This window comes from Alosa sapidissima, chromosome 22 (genome assembly GCF_018492685.1).
Source record: "Alosa sapidissima isolate fAloSap1 chromosome 22, fAloSap1.pri, whole genome shotgun sequence".
NCBI lineage: Eukaryota > Metazoa > Chordata > Actinopteri > Clupeiformes > Clupeidae > Alosa > Alosa sapidissima.
The window spans coordinates 22,655,107-22,672,604 of record NC_055978.1 but is presented as its reverse complement, the minus strand read 5'-3'; the positions used below and the strand labels follow the sequence as shown (position 1 = coordinate 22,672,604).

General features: G+C 43.2%; 2 protein-coding genes across 5 annotated transcripts in view; both read left to right on the top strand.

Moving 5' to 3' along the window:
* The window catches only part of LOC121697679 (retina and anterior neural fold homeobox protein 2), a 35,881-nt gene extending 28,508 nt beyond the window's left edge, over positions 1-7,373 (top strand). Inside the window, exon 5 of the transcript XR_006026511.1 lies at positions 7,349-7,373. The gene's annotated coding sequence lies outside the window, so the exon portion shown is untranslated. The remainder of the gene's footprint in view (positions 1-7,348) is intronic.
* The window catches only part of LOC121697639 (protein bicaudal D homolog 1-like), a 30,433-nt gene continuing 15,221 nt past the window's right edge, over positions 2,287-17,498 (top strand). For all 4 annotated transcript variants that reach the window (XM_042079245.1, XM_042079246.1, XM_042079244.1 and 1 more), the window contains exon 1: positions 2,287-2,863. In XM_042079245.1, coding sequence (XP_041935179.1) covers positions 2,648-2,863 — 216 coding nt within the window. In that variant the 5' untranslated portion in view covers positions 2,287-2,647. The remainder of the gene's footprint in view (positions 2,864-17,498) is intronic.

Here is a 17,498-nt window from a genome sequence, read left to right as displayed (position 1 = left end):
AAATCTTCTCTTTTAAGCCCAATAGCATTTAATCCCTTTTTTGCACCATCAATTCAAGATAAAGCTTTTCAAAACTGGCATGGTTTCATGACCTGTTTATAGAGACCACATTGTGTCAAAGCAGTTTGACCTGCCTACTACACATTGTTTTTAGATTTCTCCAAGTGAGGCACTATGTACAGTGTCAGGTACCAATTTTCCTATCTTTACCAGTTTGAAAGGGTCTCAAGGTTATATAATTTAATATCAGGCCTGGACTTCCCACCTTTAGTCACAATCCGGGCAGCCTGGGAGCAAGACTTAGGTTTAGACTTCTTAGACCATGTCTGGGAGTCTATTCTGAAACAGGTGCATGGATCTTGTGTGCACGTCACTCCCTAATTCAGTTCAAGGTAATACATTATGTCCATCTGTCTAAAGTAAAACTTTCTAAATTATATCCAGATATTTCCCCAATATGTGACAAGTGCAAGAGCACACATGGTTCCCTTATTGATATTCTGGTCCTGCCCCAATCTAGAAGACTTTTGGTGTTCAGTTTTTGACACTCTTTCTGAAATTCTAGAAATTAGGGTTGAACCAGATCCTCTTGTGTCACTGTTTGGGGTTGCCCCAGAAGAGCTTCAGCTGCCTGCAGCAAAACGTAAGACCCTTGCCTTCGCCTCATACAATACAATTTGGGGCCCCTTTCTTTCTTTTCTTTTTTTATTATTAATGTTTTTGGCAGACAGCAGAACATATAGAGCATAGACATCAGGTGAAAATTACAAACATACAGTCAGTTCCCTGTCTTTTTTTTTTTTTGATAAAGCATAGAAACAACAACACACACACACACACACACACACACACACACAAAAAAAACACAAACAAGAACAAAGTGCCTACAAACTTACATTAACATAGACCTCTGAATATATCAAACAGTTAAATCCAATATAATACCAGTATCAGTTATCTATCTAAGCAGACATATCCTCTAAATAATTCAGAAAGGGGCTTGGGGTCCCTTTCTTAATAGCATTACAAACTCTGACAGTATAGTCGATGAATAGTTGCTTGTGCCGTATGGTTGTCCTTTCTATTTGAATATTGTGGGGGGGGGGGGGGGGGGGGGGGTATATGGATTGTGGGCTGGAAGATTGTGTTGAACTCTTAATGTCTTCCTTTTTTTGTATTGTAAAGAAAAAGTCAATAAAAAGACCTATGAAAAAAAGTTGCAATTGGTGAATAAACTCTTTTGAGAGGTGGATAAACTCTAATAAGAGGTGGATAAAGTCTACTTCTGAAATTTCAGAGGTGGATAAATTGTATTTACCTGTGATTAGCCTCCACTACATCCCTGTTTACTACTGAATAAAGGATTCAAGGGTGACAGTTAAAAAGATGATCTAGGAGAACTGAAGTCTTCAGACAGCTAGATGTTGTTCTAGATAGTTGGCAAGTAAATGCAGGATCTGTCCTCTTGAAAATTAAACTTAGCAATGCTGAAGATTTATTAATCTAGCCTGTTAATTAAAACATAGATGATGGAAAATGACAGCTCCATGTTTGGACATTGGTATTAAATATGATTTGGAAGACATTTTGTTTATTATTAAGCTTGACAGTCAGACTCACGTTGTAAATCACAAGATAATGCCAGAGAGTTTCAATAAGACGTTTTCCAAATCCTATGTAGATCTTAATTGTATGGTGTAATTTAACTTCATCATGAAGCTATGATTACGATTACGATGATTATGATTATGAAGAAGGTCTGTAGGCCTCTCTCGCAAAATAAACGCCTTATTGCCCCCCTTTCTTCAAATAATATTTTCATAGATAGATAGATAGATAGATAGATAGATAGATAGATAGATACTTTATTGATCCCCAGGGGAAATTCAAGATCAGTACCACATAGTGCCACAAGAGGAGGCTCTATACAAAAATGATTCTATATTGCTCTAAACACATTTAGCAGCAACACTAGGTTTTGTTTTAAGGGGATAGCTTTAAATAGGCTTCTATACATGGTGCAGGCAATGTGTCGATTAATAAAACAGTTGGCTAGCCTGTGTGACCAATGACATAGATCATTTGAGAGATACACTGAAGGTTTATAACATAATGCATTTGTCGAACTGTAGGCTATTGCAATACCTTAAAATACTTGTAATACACCTTAGCTACCATGGTTTTATTGTAAACAACTCCATAGTCTGTAAACTTATTTTTGTTATCGAAGACCGCTAGGCGTCTACGCTTGTCACATCAGGAGAGACGATGTAGTGACGTCACGGACAGAGGGATGAGAACAAGTTAGTGGTACCTCACCTTACGGCAGGCAGAGAGATGGCGTCCGAATCCATATGAATAAGCAAAAAAAGAAGAGGAAGAAAGGATGCTGGGTGGTTCGACTGTTAGGGATAGGCCTACGGTTACAGTAATACGCCATTTATTTTAAAAATGATTGTAATTATTTAGCCTGTGTGTAACTTTCATCAAGATGGAAAGATTCATTTGATTTTAGAAACACTCGCGTTCAGTCTACATAGCAGTGTTGATTTGTTGTCGGCCACAGCTGTTTTCTGCCTCCGCCTCCCTGGCCAGCCAACGCAGGGACGGCGGGAGACGGAAGAGGGCAGAGCGAGAGAGACAGGCGATGGCTGCAGGGGGAGGATGCGGAGAATCGGTGGACCAGTACCGGGCCGAGGTGGAGCGCCTCACCCGAGAGCTCGCGGAAGCAAACCGTGAGAAGATCCGTGCGGCAGAATGCGGACTCGTGGTCTTGGAGGAAAATCAGACTCTGAAACAGCAATACTCGGACCTGGAAGCAGAACAGGAGACGCTGAGACAGGAGTTGGAGCAATTGCAAGAGGTAGCCTAATGCGGTTTCTCCCCAACCCAGAATATGCTGAAATATTCTGATTTCATGTTGGCTAGTGCCGTTTAAACGAATGACATCTGTGCAGCTGAATCTGTAATGTGTACATCCCTGAGGTTGGGGATAGCCTACAACGAGCAACAATGAACTCCTTTTTAGGCTACATGTATAGTGCCAGGTCGCCTAACAGATTGGGTTGGGTCAAGGAAGTTTTCTACCACAGGCGGCTTAGTAGGCTATCGGCCCAGTGTTTTGTTTAATGTAGGCTACAATAATTTTTGTACATATGATTTCCATTAAACAGACATAAAATCTAGCATTGAAACTCAGTAGGACGCTAGGCACACGACTGTCAGGTACGCCGCTGAAATGCGCATTGTGGTGCAGCGGATGTAACTAATAGCCCACCAGTGCTGGGTGGACATGTCATGTGTCCATGTGTTAGGATGTGTTGACACCCAGTAGGTCCTATATGCTGAGGACTTTTTCTTTCCTGATTAATAAAGTGTAACATCCCAGTAGCCCTAAAGAAAACTCCTTTTAACTCCTTTTAACTTTTCACTATTATGCAAGTCACTTTGTTGTGTGGAGGTACAAAAGAAAAACATAAAATGACAAAGTCATAAAAATAGACCTCATTGTGTGGCATGCTCTGCAGTGATAAGCTTTCATCGTTTCCAGCTTTTGTAGTGGGATGACAGCTCAAAACTCACAGCCTAGCCACTTTATAGTGAATTGTCAACACCCTGTTGTGGTTGATGGTGCTTTTGTGTGTATGTGTGACATTGTGTGTTTTGGGGATGGGGAAGATGCACACCCATTATGCACTCCTTTCTGTGCTTTACTTCATGGTGAGAACTTGACCTTTCATACACATGTACTTCATTATAGTGAGTGACCAACCAGCAATGGTTACATTTTTATAATAAATATAACAACCAATACGATAGACTTTCTGGCCCGATGTTACAGTTCATGATTTGTCCACTGGGCAGTCCATTCAAACAACTTCTGATTTTCTTCCATTCTGATCCTTCTTTAAATCTTTTAAGACTGCCCCACCCCATTACTGATGCCCTTGCCTTCACCCAGATGGCGTTTTAACTTTGTTTATGATAATGACCCACTGTATTTATTCATTGAGTTATTACCATATACTTCTGCTCTAGAGGAACCCCTGCGGGTGCTGAGGTGCAAAGTATGCATTTTTTCGAAGGTTATGATAGGATGGCAAAAATTGAAGCTTAAAAACACAGGGGTGTATCTCTGTTGGCCTACATCCAGTTTCAGTATCCATTTTTAGTCTGTGTGTCATGTGATGTACCCACTCTTAGAAATGGTGATAGTAATCCAGACAAGGAAGTTTGAATTGCCATGTAGACTATAACAGTTTACTGAAGTCGGCCTAAAACTTACATTCAACAGAGTTAGCTTTTGAAACAGGTGTTTACAATATGTGCAACAACAAGTATTGTATGTCAGAACTGCGTCTGTTATTTCATTTACATTATGTTGCATAGGAAAAGGAGCATACTTCAAAATGCTGCTCCTGCAGTTAAAGAACAGTCAAGTCAGGCTTCCTTGTGTTAATATGCTTTATTACTTCAGCCATCCAAGCGCTCCCCACTTCCCTTGTCTACACAGAAAGTCCTCAACCAGGGCCTCTTCGCCTCCTACAGCAATCACAACTCTTCATTTAATCTGGAGGAACTGTATTGATCCTGGTGCTCACGGATCCATAGACTGACAATGGGCCACTCAGAGTATGGCTCTCAGACACAACAGAGCTGTGTGTTTGTCATCGTGGTCTTCAGTATGTACCTTTATTTCACATACTGCTGTATAGCCTGGGTGGGACAGGCAAGCTGACCGGGGTGACCGTGCTGCATGATCTTCCTCTCTGTAGTACAGAAGAATAGCCACGGTTTTGAGTCTTGATTTGAGTTGAGCTTGCTGATTTATAAGCTCCTCTGATGTAGCAGAGCACATCCACTTCATCCAAGATGAAGGCAAGACACCAAGAAGTTATTCTGATCTTGAATAGCAATGTGTGCTAAAATAGTGGCAGTACAACACTTGCTTGAGAATGGATGCTTTGTGGTTATGTCAGTTGATGCATATAAGACTGTGTTGTCAGTCAACTAATGGTGGTCTTTGTCTAAATGTCACTAAATGCTACTAACTAACCTTTGTTGGTTATTAGCTACTAATAACTGTGGAAATGTCATTGAAACCCCATGCCTATTTAGCTATTTAATTAGGATGAGGAAAGCATGCTCATACATTATTTCCAGATCATTTGATAGCACCATTCCTTGGTGCTAAATTCAAATTCCCATTCTCTGAAAGGTGAAGCAAGCTCTTTTTGCATTCTCACAAATCTCTACAGTTTTTTGTAATTTAACAGTGGCAATAGCTTACTGTAATCTTGTCAATTTTCTGATATGTTTTCCTAGACAGACTATTTCATTTTGGCGCACTGAAATCTAATACAGGCGGCGTTGGCTCTGGGAATGCTATTTTTAAAGTGACACTGAAGAAGAAAAGGAGGAGCTGATTCCTTGTCTCTCTCCCTGTCTCTCATCCAGTGCATGCTCTGTTAGTATGGCAACAGAAGAGGCCCCTTGGTCCAACCTTTGCAGAAGAAGACTGGCTTTCCCAGGCCGGTCATCACGGGACATGTTTTTAAGCTCATTCCTCGCTCCCTTAGAGATGAACCTGGTGGGTTAGATGAACAGTATCTGACAGAAAAGACACCGCTCTGCTCCCTCCAAAGGAAGTTATATAAAGGCCAGAGAAAAAGGGCTATAATAGTCTTACAGTCACAGAAGAGAATAACCTAGGAATGACAACACTGACACTGTCATTACTCAAATTTATATAGTAATAGTCATCAGTTCTTTTTTGTGGTTTACTCACCATACAACCCATTCACTTTCAATGTCTTCACTGTCACTCTAGCCAACCCCAGGACCTCTTGCATACATCTGGGAGATTTTACTGGCAGTTGGAAATACATAGTTCAATACAAATTAGCGTTGTGTCTGCCACATGTTGGCAGGTTTTCCTTCCATCAAAGGACTCATAGTTATTGATATTACTTCCTATACATTACCATGCATTATTGTTAAAGTCAGTAGAACATTGCTGTCTTGTAATACACCTGTATTCAGACCTATAAAGATGAATGCAGTTCTGTGAAAGGGTTCTTAAGGTTTCCTGCAGCGTTTTTCTCTGTGTGATTGACAGGTGTTTCACATGCAGTGTGATGCATGTAGGCAGTGTGAAGAAGCAGTCATTTGTCCCAGCTGGTCTCTGCTTGAATCCTCTATGACAGACAGAATTGTCTATTGGCATCATACTTAGGGTTGTAGCATGGAACCTTGGAAGGAGTCTCTTTCTCTCTCTCTCTCTCTTTCTCTCTCTCTCTCTCTCTCTCTCTCTCTCCCCTCTCCCTCTCTTTCTGGCTCTCTGTGAGTACACGTGTGCGTGTGTGTATGTGTGTGTGTATGTGTGTGACTGTGTGTGTGACTGTGCACTTGGCAAGGAAGAGCGCCTCATTGCGTAAAAGGATGACAGTTTCTGGAAGGGGTGCTAGCTTATTGCATTTGCCAGCACACTTATTTTCGTCTGTCTAATCGGAAGGACAAGAACATGCGGCTTCTCCTGGGATATTGGATCCTACTAACACAATTTGCAAGCCAGTTAGTCCCATACATATTATCCCAGTTCCTAATTATTCCTATATTATCCTTAATTGATCAGCTCTTGTTATGATATGACTGTTCAGAAATAAGTGCCCTGTAATAGCCTAAGTCATTAGTGACTGCCTGAAGATTAATAGATGACTTCCCCATATGGTGGAGCTGTTTACATCCATTATAAGATCCCAACCCATGGAATGAAGTCTGTACTGTTTATTTGGAAGGAAATGCATGGAAGGCTACTCTGCTGTTGATTCCTTCATAACCTTTAAATCCAGCTGCTAATATGATCCGGCGTAATGAGCTTATGGGGGGCGCCTGGATCAGTGCTGCCCGTAAGTCCTGAATCATTCATCGGAGACCAGGGGGGGGGTGGAGGCTGACTGACTGACAGAGAGCGGGGAAGGTGGGTTGCACTCTCGTGCGCGCGTCAGAGGCTGAGAGCGATAATGAAAAATGCAGAGACTATGCAGTCGTTTGTGCCGCCTCCTCTCTAAAAGCATCGACCGTGCCCTGCCCCCCCCCCCCCCCCCCGCCCTTCTCTTCTGCCCCTTCTCTGACAGCCTGGGTGGGGGAGGGGGGCATGTGATGTCAAAACACCCACCTCTAGGGACCAGAAGCAGGTGGTTGTGGGTGTGTTTTGATAAGAGATAGAGGGGGAGGAGGGGGGAGTTGCTGTTAACACGATTATTATTTTCTCATTGAGGTGGAGTGTAGTGGAATGTCTGAGCTCCACCGGGTGGCTGGAGGACGATGATGAAGCAGTCTGATGGAGGTGTGTGTGTGTGTGTGTTTGTGTGTGTGTGTGTGTTTGTGTGTGTGTGTGTGTGTGTGTGTGTGTGTGTGTGTGTGTGTGTGTGTGTGTGTGTGTGTGTGTGTGTGTGTGTGCTTTGCTGTGCTGTGCAGGCCACATACAAAACAAGCAACCTCATCAGTCTCCAAGGCTATTTCTGAGATGGGAGCACATATGGGAGCAAGTCCTATGTGCGTGTCTGTGTCTTTAAAAATAAAAAAACTCGTCCCCACACAGGGAAAAGGACCTCCAGGCCCTCAGTAGCTCTGCGTGCAGTGGGATAACGCCTTGCCTGCTCGGGCATCCTATGAATTATGGATCCCCAGCCGAGTCACATGCTCGCTGGCGCTTTAGGGACGTCTGGAAAAGCCACTGCTCGTCAAGGTGCATAACCTACATAACAAGGAGGCGATCATTGAATAATTGACTAGCTGGTGTTGTCATGCCTTTTCCTTTCGTGAGGGCAATGGTTCCCCAAAATATTTAGGTAAAAGCACCTAGACAGCATTGCCTTGTCTACTGTGGTCTGCTTTTACTACATGGGTGTAAATCTTTCAATAGGAGCATGGATTGAAATCTCTCAAGATGGTTGTAACTCACAATGGCTATTTTCCTCAAGCCCGCAGTGCATAGAACAAGAAATCTATTGCTGTGTGAGAAATGTATTTGCCACTCTATGTATGTGAAACATGATGAGAAATAGGAACAGAAACAGGAAGAGATGGATAGACGAAGACAATGAATGAGAGAGTGAATGTAACAGCAGAAGAGAACGCTGAAGTGGAGAACAGTCTGGGAGGACTAGACTGATTTATTTCTCATTGTCCTTCCATAGTGTGCATGTCTTGGTCTGATCCCTGTGTAATGAAGTGGCAGGAGAGACCTGAGGGCTGAGGCCCAGCTGAGCATGTGGATGGGCGGTCAGTAATCTGTGTTTATGGCCTCAGGATGAAAGCTGCCTGCAGCTCCCACATGCCTCCAGTGGACGTCACTGATTGTTCTTCAGCTCAGAAGAATGCTATATATTTATATTTAGCTATCCTTGTGGGAACAGACACACATAATATCCCCCCTCACACACACACACACACACACAAACACGCATGCTTACACACTCATACACACATGCACTCATCCATCCACACAAATGGCCATACACACACACACACATACACAGTAATTTAGGGGAAAGGGTTCAATTCTCTGAGGAACAGAATAGAAGATGAAGTGGTGATGTGATGGAGTGCTTTTGTGTGTGTGTGTGTGTGTGTGTGTGTGTGTGTGTGTGTGATTTAATTAATGTGTGTACGGTATGTGTGTGTGCGTATGGTGTTATGTTTATTTTTCCTATTGTATATTTGCAGTTTTAAGTGTTTTGATTGCAATGCACCGTTCATTAGCCCTGTGTGGTTAGGCATGATATTGGGTATGATTATGACTTTATTCTACAGTGGATGCAGTTGGAGTCCCTGCAGGCTTCTCCTCCCATCTATCCCAGGAAGCCCAGCTCGCTCACAGCCCCCAATCCCAGCTCACTACGGAGCGCTGCGTAAGCCCATCTCAGCCCCCTGTTCTAATGTGGATTTGTGGAAACAGTCCAAGGTAATGTTTAAGAGAGAGAGAGAGAGAGAAAAGAGACAAAGAAAAGGAGAGAGAGAAATGTGCCGTAACATTGTAGAGGGCTTCATGTGTTTTTGCTGCAGTGAAGATTAGACATGAAAGTGCAGTGGGGCTCCCACGCCTCCCAGGCCCGGTATTGATCAGCGTCTCTTTTGAGCTGCATTCCCCCCCCCCCCCCCCCCCCCCTGCATCTCAACTTACAGGGAGGTGGTGCAGAGCGCCCCACTAAAAAGAGATCAGCACATGTCCTGCAGCTATGAAGCAGTAGTCTGGCCCCCATAGTCACAGCGGAAGCAGGAAGCCAAAGTCAGGCAGAAACTTCAAAAGATGATGCATGAGATAGAATTAGATATTTCATACGGTTTCTCAGCAACTGTGCTTGCATTTCAACTAGTCAACATATAAGTATGACTGGTGGTTACTATAGCAAAGGATATCTCACTGAATTTAAAGCCCAGAGTTCAGAATTTCATAATTGAAAACATCAGAATTTGTGATCAAAACCTACTTAAAATATCATAGTTAAACTACTACTACTAATGTTGGTCCCTACAATGACCAAAAAACCCATCACGCAAAGAGACAGGAAAAAAACATTTGCAGTTTGTTGTTATTAATATGCTCAGTCAGGTAAATGAAGCTTATTATGACCGCCGCTAGCAAAGCTAGCGAAGCGGTCATATAATGATTGTCAAAGTTTTTTTTTTTTTTTTTTTTTTTTTTCCCCTCATCTACTTCCTGAATTTTTGGTCAACGATACCCGGGACACCGAAACACCGGTGCACATGAAATTTGGTGGGTCTAGACTTTTACGGAAAAAATTAGTTTCGTTTCGGGCCACTCCCCCCCCGTGCTGGGCCCCCCGAACTGCAAAAAAAGCCGTTTTTCCTAAATAACTACCTGAACCGTGGCACTGAGGATGAAGAATCTTTTATGGTATGTTGGTCTCAAGGGCCCGCATCAACCTGCCCCATAATCACTCATTTGTGATTTGCACCACCCCCCCCCCCCCCCCCCGTAAAAAATGAAAATGCAATATTATTCTGCTTTAATCGCCCCTATCTTCAGTTAAGATGTTCAGAGCTGCACCAAATTTTATGTGTATAATTGACCTGGCATTCTCTGGGGGTATACCAAGTTTCGTAGAATTTCATCCATGGGGGGGTCTAAAAAAAATTAGGTTATGTGTACATTTAGTGACTGTACACTCATTGGCCTGTAGATGGCGGTGCACACATATACACATGCACACACACACACACAGGCACCCACATACTATCGGTATTAGAACGGCCGATACATAATTACAAATTCAGTAGGATTAAAATAAAGCCAAAATAAATATTCATCATCATCATCATCATGGCTGCATTTCCAGTATTGGCGATAAGTAGTCGTTTGTCCACTAGATGGCGCATCGTTGCAGTGAGACATAATTTTGTTGGAAGTTAAAAGTGGGTTGGAAAAACAATGGACGCTTCCTACAAGGACTGTAGTTTACCGCAGAGAACGTCTAATAAGGATATTCACATGAAATGTAATTCCCATTTCTTCTTGAAGCCGAAATAAATCTGAGGATGTTTATCGGACATGCTTGGTTTTTACTGCTAGCGTTAGCGTTGGTTGAGTGATGGAGGCCAATTTGATTGATTGCATTTGTAGAAAACTATAAATGCGGTTATACCAAGCAAATTGATAGCAGCACTGTAATTGTATCTTTCGACTCATTTGTTGCACGTGCTACAAAAATCATTCTGTGCAATGGAAGATTTACCAACGTTACACCGGTCTGATACAGTTTTGCCTATACATGCGTGAGACTGAGACGCCTATTTATTTTGTTTTAAGTCCCATTTAGAAGTGGCTACTTCATTCGCGCTTTCCTTGACTCATGGAGCTGCGTGAATTTTATTACAACTTTTCGCCACGATATGGCAGTTTAAGTAAGATTGTGGCCAAAACTGGTACTGCAATCACTTTCAAATTACTGTAGAGCGGTGTATCCCCTCCCCCTCTCCCCTGACTCGAGGTTGCCAACCCAGATGCTGAAACACTAGGCTACTGACTTCGTGATTAGTAGATAGGTGGAGGGTGGCGCATCAGGCCAAAACACAACATGACATGACAAAACACAACATCAACATCAGTTGAGGGCTGCAACTTCACTTTTTAAATGACAATATCCTGGCCAGACTACTGTTGTCAGTGATATAAGTATTTGAAATGAACATGATTTCTTAATGTCTAGTGACATATCAGGGTCATTTTATGATTAATTGAAATACATTTCTTACATACGGTTCCTTTAAGTCCGCTTGATACTGTAAGGAGTAAGCCATTGGTTTCCAAAGGAGATTTTATTTGTGTCGCCAGCATAGCCTATTGACAATTTATGTTGTAAATAGGCCTACCTTATAAGCCTACCTGTAGCTTAGGGAAGCTAACAGCTTTCTATTAGGATCTAGTTTGTTAGTTAAGTTTTGTCATAACTCCCTGATGCATTTAGAATAGCCAGAGCGTGGATATCTCAATCGGAAAATTAAACAATATCGGGTGCCTATGGACTAGGCTGGGTGAACCCAGGCTGATCTGCCCGCTATTTATTTTTTGATTTCTTAAAAGATTGAGCTTAGTCTGGTGAAAGCCAGACTAGCCATGGACCTCAGTTACACAATGCAAGGGAACATGAATCAGCCTATATTTGCACGAACAATAACGGACAACAGCTCTTCAACTTTGGCCAGTTAAAATGTGTATGAACAGTCTAGCGACACATTTCATCAAGGCCCATTTGGACATGTCAGTTATTTGCACCACTGGTTAGATATAAAACAGCATTTAGTTTCAGACTACTGTTACTTAATTTGTGCATTAACAATAGATAGATAGATAGATAGATACTTTATTGATCCCCAGGGGAAATTCAAGGTCTCAGCAGCATACATACAACACAAACACATTCTTTAACAGCAGAAAGAGTAATTAAAGTATATAATATAAAAACACAACTAAGCAATAAGGACAGTAGAAGATAAAGAATATGCTAAATATACTAAAATACAAATTATACTAACACTTAATACAATATATAAAAATATACTAAAATACAAATTACAAAAATACAAATTATACTAACTAACACTTAATCTAAATCAATTCTAAAAACAGTATCCACATAGTGGTGATTAATCAATCAGAGGCGCTTGCAATGACTGAGGGAGGGACTGAGCCTGTGACTCTCTGTGCATAGTAAGGTATGGTAAGGTGCTCTAAGGTGCTCTGTGTGAATGAGTGTCATGGTGGTAGTGCAATGGTGATAGTGGTCATGGTGATAGTGCACAGTGTGGCCACAGTTCGGCTGTGGCATGGAGGGGGGGGGTTATGCATATGTGCTAGTGTGCTAATATAGCACGCAAACAGTGAGGCATAAAGACAGTGGTACAAGTGGCTAGTGGACAGACAGTACCAAACATGGAGGGGGTGAAGAGGCAGACAGACTACTGTATGCAGAGAAGTCTATCTCTCCTCTTCCCTTAAGTGAGGCATTGAACAGTTCAATGGCCCTGGGGACAAATGACTTTCTCAGTCTGTCAGTTGTGCAAGGCAGTGAGCGAAGTCTCCAGCTGATCAGGCTCTTCTGCTTAACAATAGTGCTGTGGAGTGGGTGACACTCATTGTCCAAGATGTTGATCAGTTTGTTCAGGGTCCTTTTGTCAGATAGTGAAGTGATGCACTCCAGTTCAGCTCCCACTACAGAGCCAGCTTTCCTTACCAGCCTGTCAATTCGCCCCACATCCTTCTTCCTTGTGCTTCCTCCCCAATAACGTTTCAGACTACTGTTACTTAATTTGTGCATTGACAATAAAGTATTACATGAACTAAAGATGACTAAAATCTTATGTAGAAGAAGAAACATTCACAAAAAATCCATTTATCCAAAAATGACCTTTGTTTTTGATAGCTGTTGAAAACGGCATGGAACTGACAGAGATGTTTTTGTTTATAAATAAATAAATAAATAAATAAATAACATTATGCTGATACCTTTTGCTTTTACCAAATACAATGTAGCCTACAGGTGTAAGTGACCTTTCATCAATCCAGTTGCAATGGATGAACTGTGATGAACTGCCTTACTTGTGATTGTTTAGAGATTTTAAAGGTTTTATAACAATGCTACATCTTCTTTGGCTATTCTACAATCTATTCACCTTTTCAGCACCAGTAGGCTACTTTCTGTGCAGCCGCACACACACACTCAGGCATGCCAAACAAGCATACACAAAAGTTTCAAGAGTGGGGGATGGAGTAAAATATGGAGACAAATTGAAGTGTGATTTATTTTCGCGGAACGGATGTACAGGACTGAGCGGCGGTCATATTTTGTACCGCTATGCGGTACATCTAGTTTATTTAGTAAGCCATGTACCAGAGTTAGCCACACACATGCAAGCTAGTTTTCATCTGCAGTCCCTGGCAAGTTGATGTTAAACAAAGAAGTGGAAACAGAGATAACACACAAACATGTGTAAGAAACATAACAGCATAAACACTGACACTTAAGCACAAACAATTGCTGTAGTACACCAGTAACACACTGTACCTACAGTATATGGCAAATGGAAACAGCGCTCTGCCTTTGTCTCATGAGGAGTACTGCACAGTGCAGATAGAGCAGTGAACCCTCTAGTGTGTGCTGGTATATTGCACCCGTAGTGTCTCAGGCAGGAGGCTTTACTCAGACAGTGATGAGGCCCGCCCTCCCCATCTGTGCTTGTGTAGACCATTGGATCCCCCTCAGGGACTGTGTGAAGGGATCAGTGTGTGTGTGTGTGTGTGTGTGTGTGAGAGAATATTGTAACAGAGGGAGGGGACAAATGGAAGGAGTGGAAGTCTGTGGTGACATCACCCTGCTGTTTTAGTTTGGTTGCTTCCGTTTGTTGTTGTTCAAAGCAGACTAGTTTAATTCATTTGAGCATGTCTCTGTATACTATGCACTTTGTGTGTGTCTCCATTGTTTTTGTATGTGAAGAAAAAGAGAATGAGAATGCATTTTCTATATTTATAAGGAGAGAGTGAGTACACGTGTGTGTTAAGGAGGAGAACAGTGCATATTGTACAGTATGTTTGTGTGTGTGTGTGTGTGTGTGTGTGTGTGTGTGTGTGTGTGTGTGTGTGTGTGTGTGTGTGTGAGGGTGTTTTATGTGGGGACACAAAAATGATATCATGTATTCTATAGCATAATGTGTGCTGGTCTGCCAGCAAAAAGAGCAAAACTGAATTATAATGTGGCCTTTGAGAGAACCCCTAACTCAAGAAAACTGTTTTGGAGTTTGACAGAGTTTACAGCTCTATTCAAAAGAACATGGTTGCAGGCCAAACTCCCACCATTTATTTCCACCATGGACAACAGAGAAGAAGTCTCTATAAAGAAGTAGTGTCCTTTTTCCCCTCTTTCCTTCTCTCTCTCTCTCACTCTTTCCATTTCCTCTGTTGTTCTAATTCCTGATAATGGAGAGGCAATTCAGTCCTCAAACAAAAGGATGGCAGCCGGTTGGAACTGGGTAAAGTTGGCATCAGTGGGCTCATTAAAGTCTTATGAAATTCCCTGAAATGTACGGACACACCTTTGTGTGGTTAAAGGATGACGGGCCAGTAATGGACCAATCAATGGCTAGTCTTTCAATGATACCATGGAATACATGATGTCACCCCTTTCTCTGTCTTACCCTCCCTCTGTCTCTCAGACTTTGGTCTGTTGGTCTGTCCGCTGTGTAAATCAGAGTCGGTAGGGGCATAGTTATCAGGGTGCTGTGGCCGTGTCATTTATTAACTGGACTATAAAAGTGCGCTCTAGATCTCCCCAGAATGACTCCCACGGTACCGCTGAGTCACCCTGTGACCGGCCGGACGATGTTGTCTCTCCGCGCCGACCCAAAACACAGACTGGGAGGTCCTCTGGCTTTCTTCAGGAGACGTTCATCTTCAGACACACCCCCCCCCCCCCCCCCTTCCCGTCCTCTCCTCTCACTGTCTGTACTGTTTGTGCCCCTGAGGTACAGATTTGATCTGGTGCAGTGGGTCTGCCCCACAATCCTTCTCTAGTGAATGAGAGCAGAGTAATAGAGAGGGAGAGGGAGAGAGGGAGGTGTCCACTTGTGAATGTTAAACACTGTCCTACAGACCGGTGACTCTGGTCATGTGACGGGGGCTACATTGACCTTTATTTATCGCTCTCCGTGGTGCTGAAACTCCTGAGGTTGTTTGCCGCTATTTATAGACTGTAATATATATACACTCTACTTCAGCCAGGCACTGGGTCCACGTGGAGTCTGTAAGACATCCAGAGTACAGGTTATGAATTTAGAAAGCTACAACACAGTCCATCTTTCCTTGTAGTCCATTATTTACTGTGGGGTGATTAGTAGCACTGGCCAAACTTGGCAAGCAGCTGTGAATTGTGATGGATTAGCATTGCAAATGAGTCACTATAGCAGTTGAATATTAGGATGAGGAGTTGCCTGAACTCGTGTGTGTGTGTGTGTGTGTGTGTGTGTGTGTGTGTGTGTGTGTGTGTGAGAGAGAGAGAGAGAGAGAGAGAGAGAGAGAGAGCAAGAAAGAGGAGAGAGGAAGAGATGTTTGTTGAATCTGATGTAATGTTTGCTATGACAACCTGCGGTTTCTTCTTCTCCCTGCGTGCCCAGTTTCTTTTGGAGGGTCATCGGTGAACAACAAATTGCATTAAATTGTAATCTCATCTCACCAATCTGATTATAAATCCATAAGTGATTTGCCAATTACATTGAAAGTGCATGACGAGTGCAAAGGCATAAAGCTTGAATGTGTTTGTTTCTTTGGAAGCATACTGTAGATGTATGAATATGTGTGTGTGCATGCGTTCGTGCGAGCATGTGTGTGTGTGTGCACGTGTCTGTGTGTGTGTGTGTGTATGTGTGCATGTCTGTGTGTACACGCGCATTGTAAATAAAGCAGCCCACCACACAGGATACGCCTGTAACGAGAGCAGGGCCAGCGATGGCAGCCCGCCGGTGTGCAGTGTCAGCTTGGCCCTCTCTCCTCCCTGCTGTGTCCTTGTCTACAACACACAGTGGGAGGCCTATCCTATCCCACGATGCCTCACTTTAGCCCTCCCTGGATGGAGAGGGTGGCTCAATTCAGACACAAATTCACCCCCCCCCCCCCTCCCCCCTCAGGACCGCTGAGCCAATAACTAGACCTTCCCATTCACACACATCAATCTGTCCCCATCTCTCCAGCCCCAGGGAGGACAGGTCCCGTGAAGGCAGGTCCAGTGGAGCCCCCTGTGACAGACTCAGGTTGGGCGTCAGAGTCAGTAATGGGATTTGCATTGAAATCAAGTGCTCCTCCAGTGGCAGTTGTGTGTGTGTGGGGGGGGGGGGGGGGGGGGGGGGGGCTCCATCTGTCTCCAGTGAGGCAGGGAGAATGGAGTCTACTGAGAGGGAAAGAGATGAGTGACCACTGCCTCTCGCCTAAGCAGAAGGGGTAGGATATAAAGAAGAGGACACATTAATGGGCACAGTCCTGAAAGATAGTTTTGATAAAAGTTCATTTTAAACGTCTAGACATTTTAGACGTCTCATTATACTATATATCACTATGAAAGTTGAGCCTATTAGTGGACTCCATTTTCAAGTGTGTTCTCCAAATATACACTCTGATCAACGTTTGAGAGAAGATAAAAACAAGGGACAAAACAAACAATGCTATTAGAGTCTCGACCATGTCGTCCTGTATAAAGCATTTGTTGTGAAAGGCTGTAAGGTCAGGAGAATTGATGTTGATGGCCAGAACAGGGCTGGAGGCTAGCCTGCTCCACGGCTGTGCTCCAAATGGAACTCCACTCCGTTCCGGCCGCTGTGGTTGAGCACTATGCCACCTCGTGCCGCAGCACTGTGTGGAGAAATCTCTCCATTCCAGCAGGAGAAATACAGGGAGAGGGAAAAGCTATTTGCACCAGTCCCTCACCCTCTCTCTCTCTCTCTCTCTCTCTCTCTCTCTCTCTCTCTGTTGTTCTGTCCAAGATCCCTTTCAATGCTTTCTCTCTTTGTTTCCAGAGAGGCAGGTTCTTTCGCACCTCCGATTGATTTCTTCACTCCATAATATTCCCCGTCTCGCTTCACGCTAAGAAGGCCATCGATTGGTAGCATCGCCCTCCAATGTGAGGCCTCCCTCTACCAGCCCTGTCGTCCATTCCAGTCACGCCAGGGGGATAATGAGCAATGTTCGCCTCCGTCATTAGGGGAACTGACCTCTCCTCTTGTCCTACACACCTCTGAAGCTTCTCTTGTTTACAGTTTATTTGTGTTTTTCATTCTCTTTGTGTGGTTTAAGTGTCTCTATTGGGCAGGATAACAACTCTATTGTCTGAGGCAAAACATAACTGGATTTGGTTGGGTGCTGGGTAACATTTCTATTGTGTGAGGTAACAGATTACATATGCTGGAAGACAGCTCTTTTGCCTGCAGCTGAT